Genomic DNA, 15,744 nt, shown 5'->3' on the forward strand with positions numbered 1-15,744 from the left:
AAGACGCAGCATTATCACATCTGCCTAGAGGGCCCGTTTCTGTGGACAGTCACAACATTTTAAAGCCTCTGTGGAATCAATAACATGACCTGGGGAGACCTAACCAAATGGCAGGAATCTTTGCTGAAGTGGGGGGAGGGGTAAACTAAAAAACCACTATTGACCCCTTGGTCTTTGGGACATAGTGCGTGTATACTCACTCTCCATCCTTTCATGCTCTCTCTCTCTCTCTCTCTCTCTCTCTCTCTCTCTCTCACACACACACACACACACACACACACACACAGATCATCACGACTTTCAAGGTCGCTCAATGACTCAGTTGCAAGCCTGGGATTCGAGCTCTCCTCACATCTCTGTTCTCACCATTAGACTGCTCCCATTTCCAATCTCACCCCTGGGGCCACTGTCTGTTACATACATTAGAGGCTTTCACTTCTAAAGAGACAAGGGGGCAATTAAACTATTAGCCAATGACAGACAAAGTGGCACCTCCTGATTAGTTCTGTCCCTGTCAACCCCAGTTTGACTGCCCTCCTTCCTTAGGTTAAGACAAGATTGTGTTTCCTTACAAAACAAACAAAGAAAAAAGAAACAGGTTTACCATAACATAACGTATTCAATAAGCACAGGGATCTTCAGAATACATTCAGGGCTGCTGGTTCTTGCTGAGTTATAGTTCAAGTCACAAATAGGTTGTTTCTGCTCTCTGCTCCGTCTGTAAGATTTCCCATCTGGAATGGGAGCCTTGTGTTATTACTGCAATGGATGCCCTATTGGAAGGGCCTGCCAACTGGGTCACATGGATTGATTTGTCCTGTTATTACTTCTCTGAAGGGACTGGCTATTATGCTGTTGAAATTTGAAATGACACTACTTTTTTCCAGCTTTCTGCACCCTGATCTAATTATAATGTCGGTGTTAGTCAACAATGCGAGAACACTCTATGGTGGTGAACTCTGCCTGACCGCACTGCTACGGCCAAACAGCTTTGATCTTGTGATTACCTCCAGATGTAAATACAGATATATGAATATACTGAAAGTGCAAAATGACATGAGGTACAGAAATGGGACAAGTAACATACTACGTTAGAGTCTGCATTTTTTGAGTGCAAGTCATTTGCGAAACACTGGTAACCACTAAATTAGGGTTATGACCTAGTGCTGCTGCTCTGTAAAATATGACAGCCATTTAATGAGTTCACCTGTGACAAAGAGCATTTCTGACAGGTAAGGGGTCAATTCCTTCAAAGACCACAAAATTAATAAAATGCTAACTGTTCTGGCTGGCTAGAGCTGACCTAAGTGGGCCGTTTATGCTGACTTTAGGAGTAATGAAGACAAGACAGAAATATTACAATCAACATGCAATTACATGGTGGGAGAGCATAACTGAGGGATCTGAACTGACAAAAGGAGCAGAGATGGGTTGTGTGTGTATGTGTGAGTGTGTTGGGGGGTGGGGTTATATCAGTAGTGTGTTAGTGCACAGAGGTCACAGCCAACAAAGTAACTTCAGTAATTTCAGTAAGGATTTATCAATGCTCTTGCCCACAGTGCTGCATGTATGCACTGGCCACCCCTCCACATCTACAGCTTACCTGTATGTGTGATTATGTACAGTATCTGTGGTGCCCTTTGCAAACACACTGTACATGACTGTGTTTGTGCGTGTGTGTGTGTATGTGTAAAGGATAAGGATGAATGTGTATGCATGTATGTTTTTGCACATGTGTATGCATGCACACGCCTTGTGTGTGTGTGAGAGTATACGTGTAAAGTGTGTAAGTGCCAGGCTTAGCTGACTAACCCGGAGTCTGCGTCCATATACAGTGATCTGCCCGCGGGCCTGTTCCTTGCGCTGCCTCCATTCCACCAGGTTGAGGCCATTGTCGATGGGCAGGGTGACATTCCTCTTGCTGACGGTGGGGTTGACTGTGCCGGCCAGCAGGTGGGGCTCTGTGTGCAGGGACACCTCCATGCCATTGGCCAGAACCAACCGTAAGGAGCCATCAAGACCAATGTAGTAGCTGTTCCGCACTTGATCTAAAAGAAAACCACATAAACAGATTTTTTTTTGATAATTTAAAAAATCCAGTAGGCAATATCTCACTTTGTTTAATAGCAAAACACATTCAATTCCTCTGCCCACTGTACTGTTCATGCAAAGCTCAAAGACAGCAGAAAGCACCATAAATTAAATATAAAGACATCATAAATGAAATACTATTACTGAGCATGTGTACATAATGGTTAGAAAGTGTTTTACTGTCAGTTGTAGGAAAATTATTCACAACTTATTAAGCAAATCTAAATCTTATGCAGCAGAAGGTAGTTGGCATCTACGTCCTGGATGTGAGTCAGGTAATGTTTTATATCCACAAACATTTCTGTCACATTGGGACTGACTAGCTAGCAAGCTTATGTACTCATGGTATCAGGTAGCTAGCTTTCAAGCAGTCAGACTTGGAATGCAACTAAGTTCTAAATAATTCTGCAACCAAGATTCTAAGCAAATTTGCAGTAATCAGAAACCACACACAAATGGAGGTTACTGTTCATTTTAATGGTTCAACCATGTTTGGGAAGAACGTGTAAAGCATAGAACAGAAATGTCATCAATACAACAGATAAGGATGTAAAATCACATTTAACTAATACTTTGAGCTTATGTCATCCAACATGGCCACCCGGCTCTGGCTGCTGATGGACTGTGGAATTCAATGAACGGGCCTGGTGCAGTAACTTTATATCTGCGACCACATGCTTTCATAAAGCAAAGCATAAAGTTTTACAACTATACTGCTCCAGCAGCCCCGAGGACGGGGTGAGAAAAAGCACAATTAAGCTTCTCGGAGTGTGTCTGTGCCCTTAGAACAGACTGGGAACAGACAATGGAAATAAATCTTGGCCTGTCCGTTGCCATCCCCAGGTGCTTAAACAGAATGCTCCAGGTAGAGATCAGTGAGTAATGCTTCCTTTGTGCAAAGCTTTTACATTCATCACTTTCCAGCCTTTGAGCCTCCTGTCAGAACACCAGCAGAGCCCTTGATGAATATTACTCTCATTACAGACCTTTGTAAATTAAGGAGTTTGGGGACTAATTACTTGATTGCACGCTTTTTTTGAAAATCATACACTCTATTTAGAATTATAGAAACACAGGCAGACTGTATGATGGCCTGAGACACTGCGGCATAGAGTCGCAACTTTGCATTTGAAGAACCAAAGGGTTTGATGTATGTTATGCATTGACTATGAATAATAAGATAGTGGGCATCTCTTTGTCACGGGTCTAATACAAACATTTGTTGTAAAGTCAGAGAGAGATGAAAGAGACAGGGAATACAGGGATATTGCAGTGAGCCTGGTCTGTTTAAAATGAGATCTGACAGACAGTTTAAGGGTTACGAGGAGTACTCCAAAGAATCAACATCCCTGCAGAACTTATTTTACTGAAGTGAAATTGCCTTGATTAGGAGAAGTAGAAGAAGAAGAAGAAAACTTGATAGGGCATAATTAAACATATCCTCAACAGAAAATGTGGGAAAAATACAAATCCAAGCGACTACTTTCCTCCATTTTAATCAACTTAAAATGCATCAAATTGCTTCATTGAGATTTAAAAATACCAGCATCCGATTCAGACTTGAGATATGTGCGTGTAAACCTTGCACAAATGCTGGAGTTTTGAGCCTTTTTACAGACATGGGTCAACTCTTTTTGGGAGCTCGGGATGCATATCTCGAAATGAGGGAGACATGAATGACACACTTCATGATGTGGTCCTATGATCTAGCTGAGAAGGGATAATATACTTTTCTGTGTACACAGCCAGATCATTTTTTCTGCTCACTTAATCTGAAAATGCAGTAACTAGCTAGCTAGCAAGAAAATGCTATTATTAAGTCATTATGTTTTAATATTGTCGGGTTCAAAAGGGGAGAACAACTTGTTATTTCAACTGCAGTTATGTTTGCTACAATTGCAACGGTAGCTAGTTAACAGGGCTACATTGAATCTTCAACCACTCATATTGACAATGACAACAGGACTGCACCACAATTGCAAGTGGAATAGGCACACAGGGCTTACACAATTGTTCTAGCAAGCTAGCTGGCAAGCTAACTAATTTGTTCAGACAAAGGACAACCTTCAAATACTCGGTGTCCTTAAGTCTGAATCAGAGAAAAACTTGCCATATCCACACGCACACACACAGACTCTCACATACAGACACTACATCATGTTGGAGAACAGATCCAGATCAGCTTGACCGGTGAGTTATTACTGAGGTGTCAACTCACAAACTGGACAATGGCGAATCAATTAACATCAGAGCGCACACAGTGCCTCTCCCTGCCAGACGTCTGGCACAAGGTCGTCACACTGAGGTGACCGCCTGCCCTGCCCATTACTTTCAGCCACAGAGGTTGTCATCGTCCCTTTCAACTGCAGCTTTCACAGAGGGACGAGATCGATGTGGGAGGAGGAGCCGTCTTTGAAATCCAATGTTTCCAGGACAGCAAAAATCTTTACTGTCTCTTACAAAGTATGGACGGAGAGTTCAAAGCTCTGCATCGGCAATCAATATAGCAGTTTGTCAGGAGTCAAACGGGATACTAAAATACTGTGGTATGCATGGAAAATAGCAAGCTCAGGGACTGACCTTATGACCTCAATTACAAAGGGATCTGTAATTTGTCAGCTTCAGGTATAAGGTATTACCTAACAGTTCCCTTATAAAGCACATACTGTAACATCTTCTATTCCAAAATGCCTATTCCAATATTCATGTGAAAAATAAAAACAGGATTAAATGTGTATCCATGACTCTGGTGAGTGGAACTCCTCATTAGTATTGCATAGAGCATGTGCTAAGCAAGAAATTTATATAATTATTACTGTATCTCAAATCACATTCTATTTCTGGTTCTCACTCTGGAAAATTCATTTTATAATACTTTCTCCCCTTTTAGCAGTTGTCAACCATATAGTAGGCTTGTCTCATCATAACAACCTCTCCATTCGTTCAGGAACACTGGAGATGCCTGTAGCCTGCAGTGATTGTTTCATACTACAATCCCTACCCTGCACCATAGTGATGCAAATGCCAATTTGAGGAAAGGCAAGGCTCCATTGACATAATCTGTGTGGCTCAAAGGCACCAGACAAGGGTACCAAAGAGCGGTGAGACCCACCGCTACCACAGGTTTTTCTGTGGGCTCCTGGTCATTGTAAGATGATGACACAGCTGGATTGGAACCTGCACAGTAGGGCTTAGATTGAGCCTTAACTGCCGGAGCCAATTAGAGCCCATATACATAATTTTTACTCCCCCCTCCACTGTATTCATACATGCATAAAAAACTTACATGAACAAATACAAGTTTTGTCGCTGTTTGACATTGGTATCCAGATTACCACTGCCCTTTCCCATGACAAACAAATAGATTGTAAATCAGCAGGACATGACCTAACCTTTCAAATTACATTGCCACAGCTCACATTATTGAATAATAACCCCGTTATTGAGGTACTTACCCTGCATGAGTGTATAGAATGTTCCGGAGGCAGACAGATTTGTTGTAATGGTGATGTCCTCTTTGTTGGAGGCCTCTGTTTGGACGCTTACAGAGCTGTCAGAGTTGGTGCGAAGGCTGCTGACTTGCCCGCTGGGGTAGGTGACGTTGGTTAAGCGGCCATAGCTGTCATACCTGACAAGAAGAAGAGATGTGAGACCAAGGAAGGGAAGTACACTGTTCCCTGCTCATATATCACATCTTCCAGTAGGGGATGCTAATTAATATATTAATTTGTACATTTCTCTAACAAATCATTTCCTTATAAACTTACTGTAAATAGTAAATGAGTATAGGACTGGTAAGGTATTCATGTTGAATAAAAGATACAATTGTTATTATTGAAAGAAAAGTTCCCCTGAGTGAATGCCTATAACCTATCAAATCCATAAAGAATAAAATAATCCATCCTTTACAGAACTATATATATATAGTACAGAACATATATATACCCCCACACAGTCATAGCATTACACTTCAACTCGGACAAAATCTACTTTCACCTAGAAAACTTTACTGCTACAAAATGTGCAATCACATGCTTACTTAACATTTTCTTTCTCCAGACACAGGACTGACACAGCATAGCATTTCCTGTAGCAATCATCAATTTACCTATTGAGCCCTGAAATTAGTTACATATAGTATTTACTGCTGACAATGCAAGCATTTTAAAAGCATTTATTTTAAAGTCTGAAAAGGCCACACAATGCACCTTTCACATTTGGGGCAGCACTGGGCAGGAAGAAAAAATGACAGTCAGCTTTTTAATAGATGTTCAATCCCCATGGAGCAATCAAGTTATAAAAGAAAAACATGTTTCATCCTGTTTTAAGGAACAGATCTGTCAGTCAGTTAGAGAGGTTAATATTACTTTATGTATTGATAAAATATGAACAGGGAGGCAGAGATGAGGCAGATAACCCTGGTAAAACAGAATTCACACAAACAGAATCAACAAACAAAATAATAACAAAATGTAAACACACCCTGCGGGCTTGTACAGATAAGAGAAAAGTTGACGTAGGCCTACCAACAGCAGGTACCTCATTGCACAATTGGGTTTTGAGAGTGAGAAGAGCCGTGTCCTTTATTATCAGGCCTGGAATTATTCTAAATCTTTCTACTCCTCTGTCCTCCGCAGTCTGAGTGAGGGATTTGACATTTTATTGAACAAGGATTTGAACTGTAAGCCTCACATTCATCTTTTATCTTTGCTGTGATTACAAACTAGAAAGCACTCTCGACTGTAACCAGTTCCCCTAATGCACCTTAATAAACGTGATAGCCATTTCGGAGGCATTTTCACAGCTAGCCCCGTTGTGTTTAATCAAAATTGAAAAGAAAAAAAAAGGGAGTGAACTAGCATTGCCATGGTCAAACTTATCTCTAGCTGAACTCTTTTCAGATACAATTGCGCACAGCAAGCACTTACAAACGGAAGTGGACTGTGTCGATTGCTTGTGTTGGCTGTTTTGATGTTGATTTGAGACTACAACAACTGCTGCTTGCATTAGCTAGCAAGCAAGTAAACTAGCAAGTGTGCCTATAGTTTGCTGCCTCTCTTAGTGAAAGGCAGCAGGGAATTATTTAGTGTATTGGACTACATTGTGACAGGGAAGATTCATTTTATTTAGCTTTCTACACTGGTTTTATTTCAAGCTAGCTGGCCAGCTAGCTCCCTTTCATTTAGTTTGGTTCAGGCATTGTTGATTTTTGAGCAACGTGTGCATATTCATAAGATTATCTAGGCCACAGCCAGATAGACTGTTTCAGACCGGGAAAGCACTTCACACATATTATTTTGTGTTTTCCACTCACATAGGCTAATGGCTATGAAATACCTTTATATCTAGCATACCTGTGTTGATGTTATAGACAATTGGCACCTTGTAACCTTGATTTGTATTATGAAGAAGAGATGTGAAATTGAGAGAAATCTACAAGCCTCCAATTTTCTTCCCAGAAACAGTCTCAAGATGATTGGACATTATTCTTTAACAGCATCTAAACTGTTATCAGCCCAAAGAGGAGAACCCAAAGTTGGGATGCACTTATAATATTAATAAATGACTGCTGAACTTCACATCTGGCTGACACAAATTCAGGTAAGTATTCTCTTGTCAGCAATTTACCTTTGCAGGAGGCTAGGGGTGCAAAAATATATAGTGTTAAAACATGGCAACCATATTATTCATTCAGGCAACCAACCAATAATTGATGACTGGTTGTCCAGCTGGGACAACCACATTGAAAAGTAAGTGCTGAGCCCTGCCTCAGGGGTGGAATCTTCAAATAAAATCTTACGAGGAGTCTGACAAAAAAAGCACAGAAATTTGTCCCCTGCTGAAACGCCTTGATGACTCAGTGCTGGTGATGTATTAGTGGTGCATGTTATCCTGAGGAAGCATGGGGATATTGATATGGGACTTAAGATGGACGGAGAAGCTCATTCTACCCATAATTCAGTCTCCTTCCAAAGGACTCTCCCTAATGCAAACTTTGCCATGTTGCACCAGCTTCAGTTTGTGTGGAGCTTGTGAGATGGGTAATGGGCACTGAGGTGTGAGGTGAGAGCTCTTCCAGAGACAAGCTCCATGGCTCATTCTGATAAGTAACCCAGAGGTCTCTCTGTCAAAGCCTGGAAAAAGAAACCCTGCTCAGGCTCCAATGCTGGGCTCTTATGGCTTCAACCTGCTCACACACTGAGCCCCTTCTTATCTCCTGCCACTGGATTTGAGTGCCTGCCATACCAAGGCGCATACAGGAAGAAGGAGGACCTGTGGCTTTTAACTTAGATGCCCAGAGGCCTTTCGGATTTGTGCCATGTCATTTTCTGATGCTAATCCACTGACCTGTGGCGCTGGGAGCTTGATTATGCTGGACTGAGCCCATCCCAGAACCACTCTAATCTGCCTACAGGTCCATGGAATATGGCCATCTAAGCCATTCCTTTGCCCAGTCACTTGTTCTCCCGCAGCTTTATATCAAGGAGGATTATGGGACATTAGCTTGCCCTAATCACAAAAAAACAACATTAAAAGGTGCCACCAAAGTACAGCAGAGGTTGCCATAGGGTTTAATCTTGGGTGGGGGGAACCACAAAACAGATGTCATTGTTATTGCAGGCCCTCTGTGCTTTGTTACAGCACAATTACTAAATTAAATTCTGTCTATAGGCTAAACGCCCGGCACAGAAATTAATTAATTTGAGGCTAAGCATATGATAAAACAGCTGTCAGAGTGGAAACAATGTTCAACACTTTGTTGTGTGGAGATTAATGCTGAAGCCTGTTCAGTTCCAACGTAAGGAAATTGTGTCTCTGACCCTCAGGTGGCAACATGACCTTCAAAGCTAATTAAGCAAAAATAACAAAAAGCCTTTTTATTGGGCTAAATTAAACATGAAAACCCAGCTCTGCCGATGGGGAAAATGTAACGTTTAAGTCTAATTGCTGCGTAAATTATTCCAAATTAAAGCAATCGTTATCTTATACTTGTTCTTTCTTTCCTTTAGAAATGTCAGTTGCTGAGCTTCTGTATTTCTGTGGTTATGCCTGTTGCATTATTTAAGGGAGAGTAACTGTAATGGGATCATTTTCACTGTTTCAGGAAGTCTATGCTCTTAATTACATTTCTTTTTCATAAGAATAAAAAAGATTAAAAAGGAACACATTTTTATTCTTATCAAACTATAAAAATGTCTGTGACATAGCAAGAGTCTTGATGTCGATGATGAATTCTGAACAATCAGAAACCACTTATGCAGGATTCTAGTAGCACAAAAAGTTGAAAGTATCTATGACAACATATGAACTTTCATTATGATGACCACTACAGACTACTAATTAGCGTAAGAACTTGATCTGTGCAGTTAATAGTTGACACTACATAAACATATTCCTGTTTAACTTGGGAGACACTGGATAAGCCTGAGGTTTTGGGCACACAATACATGTGTAATTTATTTATTTGCCTCAGCACTATATAAAATGAGGAATGAAATGAGCATGCATCCCCTTTTCACAAACTCACAGTGAGTGTAATTGTTTCAGTAATAAATAGACTTAGGGGAGAAAGTGAATCACCAGTGGGTAAAAATAGCTATGCAACTGCACTAAAAATACGGCAAATATGGAAAATCAAATAAGCATGGAGTTCAAATAAGACACCCATGTAAAGTGTTCCTTAAAGCCTCTCCATTTCCTGAACCAGCAAATTTTCAATACCATGTCTTAAACTCTACCCCAGATGTCAAGCTGCTGCCACATGCCCACCTATATAGGCCTGCGGTCCAGTGTGGACTGGGCTTGCAGCATTCGCCTGCCTAAGAAACTGTGCCCTATGAAAATAAACTCTTGGAACATTAGGCAGGATCCAAACGCATTTTTTCATTATCAGTATAACAATTTTGGGATGGTATTTTTACAATAACACCACACTTTAACCAGTAGTAAAATCAAATCCTCATAGCTAAATGAATTTGCTTTCAACACTGTCAGTCTTAGGTATAACAGTTGAAACAGTTGAAATTGCTAACAATATGGTGCCATTTTTGTAATAGCTAGCTGAACCAGTATGTAGTGAAACACAGTAACAGTAGCTATACTAGGACGCCTCAGTGTAACTATTCAGGAAATGTGGGTAGAACTTCAGATCAGTGATATGTGACAAAGGTAAGGAGAATGTGACAGTTTAGCAGTGAAGTAGGGGATAAACAAATCCTTTACATGCAATCTCTCATGTGAGCTCAGCTAACTCTCCTTCAGTCTTCCAGTGGATAATTCACTGATCCCAGCTGATGGCAGGTTGCCCTCAGTCACAGTCCCTTGCTACACCTGTCCTGCTCAGATGCACTTGTGCATTGTCACTGAAGTCTAAGGCAAAAGCGTGCCGTCCAGTATGCTTTACTCTTCAATCCAACAGCACAGCGGAGGCTATTATTTATAATCAGTTCCAGCAGGTTCCAAGCCTCCGGGTCCTCTCTAAAATATTCACAGACCCAGGATATGTCATAACAGCAGGCAGAAGTCATATTCTACATCACTGCATGTGAATAGGCTTATGGTGTGTCCAGGTGAGCAAACCTCACAAGAAATGTCTACAACAGATGTCTACAGACAGCAAAAACACGGCCTATTTCTGGCACAGCATTTTTTCTTGTTTAAATCCCTGCAACTGAATGTAAAATCCAAAACATCACTAAAAGGGTTGTTTTCTGTTGAATTTCCACCACAGTCCCTTTCAGAGATATCTGTGTCAAATTTTAGGGTGGTGAATAAAAGGTAAGAATCAACTTACTCATAGAATGTTGTCCATCCATTTTCATTGGTCTTTGTTGCCAGCAGCCCTGAACTCCCATGATAGGTCATCATGGCCAGCTCTTGCCCCTGCGTAGCCACACTCTTGAGGGCACTGTTAGTTCCAATGGTCAACCAGAAAGTCTGACCGTCGGGGACCAAAACCCAGAGGGGCATTCCGGTGCCGTCCCTCCGGATGCTAATGATGTTCTTGTTCTTGTCGATGATGGTGCTGACGTCGCCCTCTCCGGTGTAGGTGATGTTGTACAGGTAGTCTCCAGTGGTGAGGCTCTGGGTGTAGATGTGGCTGCCGTTGGCGTCGAACAGGTAGAGCTCGTCTTCGATGGGGGAGGATACCTCGTACAAGTTGAGCGGGCTCAGGTAGGGCTTGTTCTTGCGGACGTAGCGAATGCGGATGTTGCCCAGGTCGGCAATGAAGAGCTCGCCGTCCGGGGACACGGCCAGGGACGAGGGCGCGTTAAGCTTGGCATCCTTGGCGTAGCCGTCGTCCCCAGAATAGCAGTCGCAGTTTGCGTCGTTCTTGCAGTCGCAGCCGGTGGGGGCACCTGCCACCAGGGAGATCTCCCCGTTGGTGGACACCTGCCGCACGCGGTTAATCTTCTTCTCATCCGACTCGGCAATGTACAGGATGCCGCTGTGGGACACCGCCAGCGCCGTGGCAGACTCCAGGGTGGCGTGGATGGCTACCTTGCTGAGTAGAAAGTGGTCGATGCCCGGCACCTGGCAATGCATGGGGCGACCGGCTACGATGCGCACCTGGTGGTTTTCGGAGATCTGCAGCACCACGTTGTTATCCAGGACGTACAGGGAGTTATCCATGGGGCTGACTGCAAGGTCAGTGGGCCATTCCAGACGAACCTGACAGTAAAATATCACACCATTGTTACAGACCAGCCTCCAAAAGCACAAGGCTTTTTACTTTTTAAACATGCTACATTAAAGAGATCTGTGATAGGAGGAAGAGAATTGCTACGACTTCACAGACACTGAAAAATACTACAGTGCTCATTAAGGGGTTTCCATTCTAAAGAAAACCCAGTGCAAGCAATTTTACTTCTCAGTCTTTGGGACTGAAAGGATTATTTCTGAGACGCTGACCATCTGATAAAAAGGCAAAAAAAAAAATCATTCACACTGTGGTATTGTTAACCAGAGACACACAAGACAGGAGACCTCAGATGTGCGCGGATAACAACCAAGGGAGGAAAGGACAATAAATGGGGAACACGTCAAATAATCAGATTATCCCAGGGAAGAACAGTGCCATTGATCATATGCGATGTGTTCGGCTAAATACTTGTGCATTTGTCAGCACATGTAGAGGATGTCTTTTTTTGCTATAGGTTATTAATTCCTTAATGGAATAAGACTGCAGGAGACAAAGTCCTTGAAAATAAAATGGAGCACCTTTATCAGATGAAAGCCCTGCCTGTTTCCAGCCTCCCAAATTATGACTTATTGTTCAGAAAATAATGCATCTGGCTTTTAACAGGCAGCAATTACTGCCTGAAAAAAGCTTCAGACCTTAGTCTGTACTCCATTGAATCCCTGAGTGCTTTCTCTTTCTGAGGAGCAACCAATGAAGTGTCTCATTTTAATAGCACTCCTAGAGTAACAGCAAGAGACTGTGATTAAAATCTGGTCTTAATTTACTGGAAAAAATATTATAAAAATGACCCATGACTCACTAGGATGCATGAAAGCAGAGTCAACATTGATTTGGGTATTTTTAAGATTCAAATATCTATTTCTCTGTACATATGGGAAATCTACTGCGGGATAATGTTACCTTGCAATTATTCCACTTGATCATGTCATAGTGGAACACTGATGCAAGCCCCCCCACCCCCACCCCCGCTTCCGAACCCAACTTAATCAGAATGAAATCCCAAATGTATTCCATTACAGGTACAAATGCCTAAAATTGATTTTTGAAACATCATAATTAACATGGGGTACATTTTTACTATAAACATAGAATGATGATGAAGTAAAACATAAATCCATATTCAATTTCATAGCCCATTTACAGAGATATAACATTTTAGCTCCAGATATTTTTGAAGTGAAAACTTATCTTGGAGAACAATCACAGCACGCAGAGAAAAAATATCCAGATTTAATATTTCAGTACACAGTGCTGTCTGCTTCAATTTAAAAAAGCTATTTGAGTTAGTACATTGAGACGAACAGTTGACCTTTGGAGAGTACACAGTGAGGCTGAAGCATCACTGAATTGTGATCTGGCTTGCAGCAGCTAACAATTCAGCTGGCGACAGTTAAACAGTGCATCAGCAAAGAATCAAATTTTTTAAAAAAATCTTCAAATTGCTGACTTGTACAGTAATATCCCCTATGGGATGTACAGATAACTGTGTTTGATGGAAAAAAAAGTTGAGGTTGCTAAATTAAATTCCAGTTCACATGCAGCCTTACTCTGCAATCCAAAACAACTAAACCATTTGTCTCAGGCTTACAGTCGAAGCACCTACCTTGTCACATAAATACAGTATCAGCAGTCAATACATGATGACATATTCATAGAAAGGATTTATGCATACACACATATGCACACACGCAGACATAACCAAACCAAAACTGTGTTTGAAGTTTGAGCTTAGGCTTTTGCTGTGCTTAATAATCTCACTTTAAGACTACCAGTGAACCTGAACTTCTTGGAAGCTAGCCTCTGAAGGATCTGGATATATCTGAATATTTTATGCTCTTTTCTTGGGTGTTTAGAACTTCTTAAATTGTTTTGTGATTGCAAGGCAGTTTACTATTTGCTCTACTTGCACTTGCATCAATTAATATGAAATTAATCACCCTGGGTTACAGTTTATGCCGTAGAAATAAATCAATAACACCATCTGTCACACAGCCGGTAATTAAACGTCTCTTCAAGAGATATGCGCTGACCCCTCATGCAACTGCATGTGAGAAGGGGAACTCATGCTGGGACTGTGAAGGGGGAAGATGAAGCTCTGTTGTTTGACCCTTACTCTGTGTTGAAATTCTGATTTGTTTTTAAACTTATCACCCAGATTTCATCCGGAGACAATGGCTGCTATTACACGCCTTTCACTAATGTGTACCCCATCTTTAAGATTGCACTTCTGCAGAAAATTCCCTGATCATAAAAATGACGTCAGACTCTGGCCATTTCCATGGTGTAATGTACTTTAGTGCCCCATATTATACAGGAGACAGACACTAGATAAGTCTGGCCTTTCAGTGAAAAGAAAAACGAATAAGAATGCATTTACTTTCGGAATGAGAGAGGGAATTTTCAATTTCTTAAAACCCATTCCTTGTCAACACTGGCGGTTAAATATTTTATGACCTGGAGTGTGGAGTGGCTCGGGGGAGTGGGCTGTGAGAGCTTTTTCCGCCGCTGTGAATGATGAGGGGATATTTCCCCTGGCACCTTCCCCCTTCTGGCAACCTTCAGCCCCGGAAGAGCTGTCATGGGTGCCTGGCGTAACGACCCATGCCGGACAACAGCCTCACCCAAGAGCAAAGACTGGGTTGGGTGTCAGTTTGCAAATAAATGTGTTAAAAGAAAAAAACTCCTTTGATTTATAAACCCTCGGGTATTCATCATGTTCAGGTACCATTCATGCTAGTTTTCTTATTCATTGGATGCCTACCTTGGGAAATAATCTCCCAGTCGGTTTAAAGCCCTACTCTGATTTGAACCGGATATCACTGACAATATGGTACAGATGGAACTATGAGGAGCACATAATGTCCTTGGAGTGAAAATATGTTTAAAGTTATCTCATTTCAGGGCAGGACTTTTCACTATGGACTCAGGATCACTGGGGGATAAAGAGAATACCAGTGCTAAAAAAAAAAAAAAACACAAATAACATTTTCAATAAAAGAGTGCTTCAATATAAAACTGCATCAGCAACATTTCTCAAAGGGTTGAAACCATTAACCTCTCGCAAAAGGAACTGCAAAGTGAAACAGAGCAATAGATTGCATTTGTGGATATTGTTTCACATATACTAACACACAAACATTAATGAATGCGATCTCATGTGACACCATGCAACAACCATAGCCAAAAGACCTGCATTCTAAGAAGACTCCAAAGCTGTGAAATAATGAAGGGAAGCTAATAAGGTGGCCTTGGGGAGAAAAACTGAAATAATCCTTGATGAAACTGTGCAAGAGGAAAAGTGGAGTGCTCTCTAATAAGTCCTTAAAGGAGGAAGCGGGCTTAAGCAAGACAGGCTCGTGTTTGAAGAGGGTGTAGCATACTGGGGCTGAATGCTTAATGGATGCCTTTTACATTCTGATGATCTCTGGCCGTTAGTGAGCTTTGTCAGATTTGCCGAGCTGCAGTCAGCCTGCCTATGTCACCCTTACTGCCAAGCCGAGGTGGCAGGCATCCCAAGGGTGCTGGGGTAGCAGACGTCCCATGAGGTCTGCGGGGGGGGGGGGGGGGGGGGGGGGTCCTGAGGGGCCTAGGGGGGTGAGGAGGGTTGAGGGGGGTGAGGAGGGTTGGGGGGGAGGGGGGGGGGGGTGTTTCAGCTTCAGGTTCTTTCCTCTGCTCTGTTTGGCTGCATCTTCCCACAAAAAATAAAACTCTATTGGCAGCTGGGGCCTCTGCTGGGCCCATTTGCCAAGAGCCACAAATAACCTTGTCTCATTCAGATCCTGCAAATGTGGACAGAGCTTGAGGATAGGAGGGTGCCCAGAGAGGAAACAGAGCACAGCCTTCTGAGAGCACAGAGCGCTACGGCACAGAATGATGATGAATACACGCCTTGATAACATAGTGATTAATCTCCTGTGTCCCGCAATCCAAAAAAGTTGCTACTGTCAAAA

The 15,744-nt window shown here is 42.1% G+C and overlaps 1 protein-coding gene across 3 annotated transcripts in view; it reads right to left on the reverse strand.

The window, feature by feature from the left end:
• Nucleotides 1–15,744, reverse strand: part of tenm4 (teneurin transmembrane protein 4) — a 124,300-nt gene that overhangs the window by 16,762 nt on the left and 91,794 nt on the right. For all 3 annotated transcript variants that reach the window (XM_036536219.1, XM_036536218.1, XM_036536217.1), the window contains 3 exons: nt 10,886–11,763; nt 5,547–5,719; nt 1,813–2,048 (listed from right to left, as the gene is read on the reverse strand). In XM_036536219.1, coding sequence (XP_036392112.1) covers nt 1,813–2,048; nt 5,547–5,719; nt 10,886–11,763 — 1,287 coding nt within the window. The remainder of the gene's footprint in view (nt 1–1,812; nt 2,049–5,546; nt 5,720–10,885; nt 11,764–15,744) is intronic.

Source organism: Megalops cyprinoides, chromosome 9 (genome assembly GCF_013368585.1).
Source record: "Megalops cyprinoides isolate fMegCyp1 chromosome 9, fMegCyp1.pri, whole genome shotgun sequence".
NCBI lineage: Eukaryota > Metazoa > Chordata > Actinopteri > Elopiformes > Megalopidae > Megalops > Megalops cyprinoides.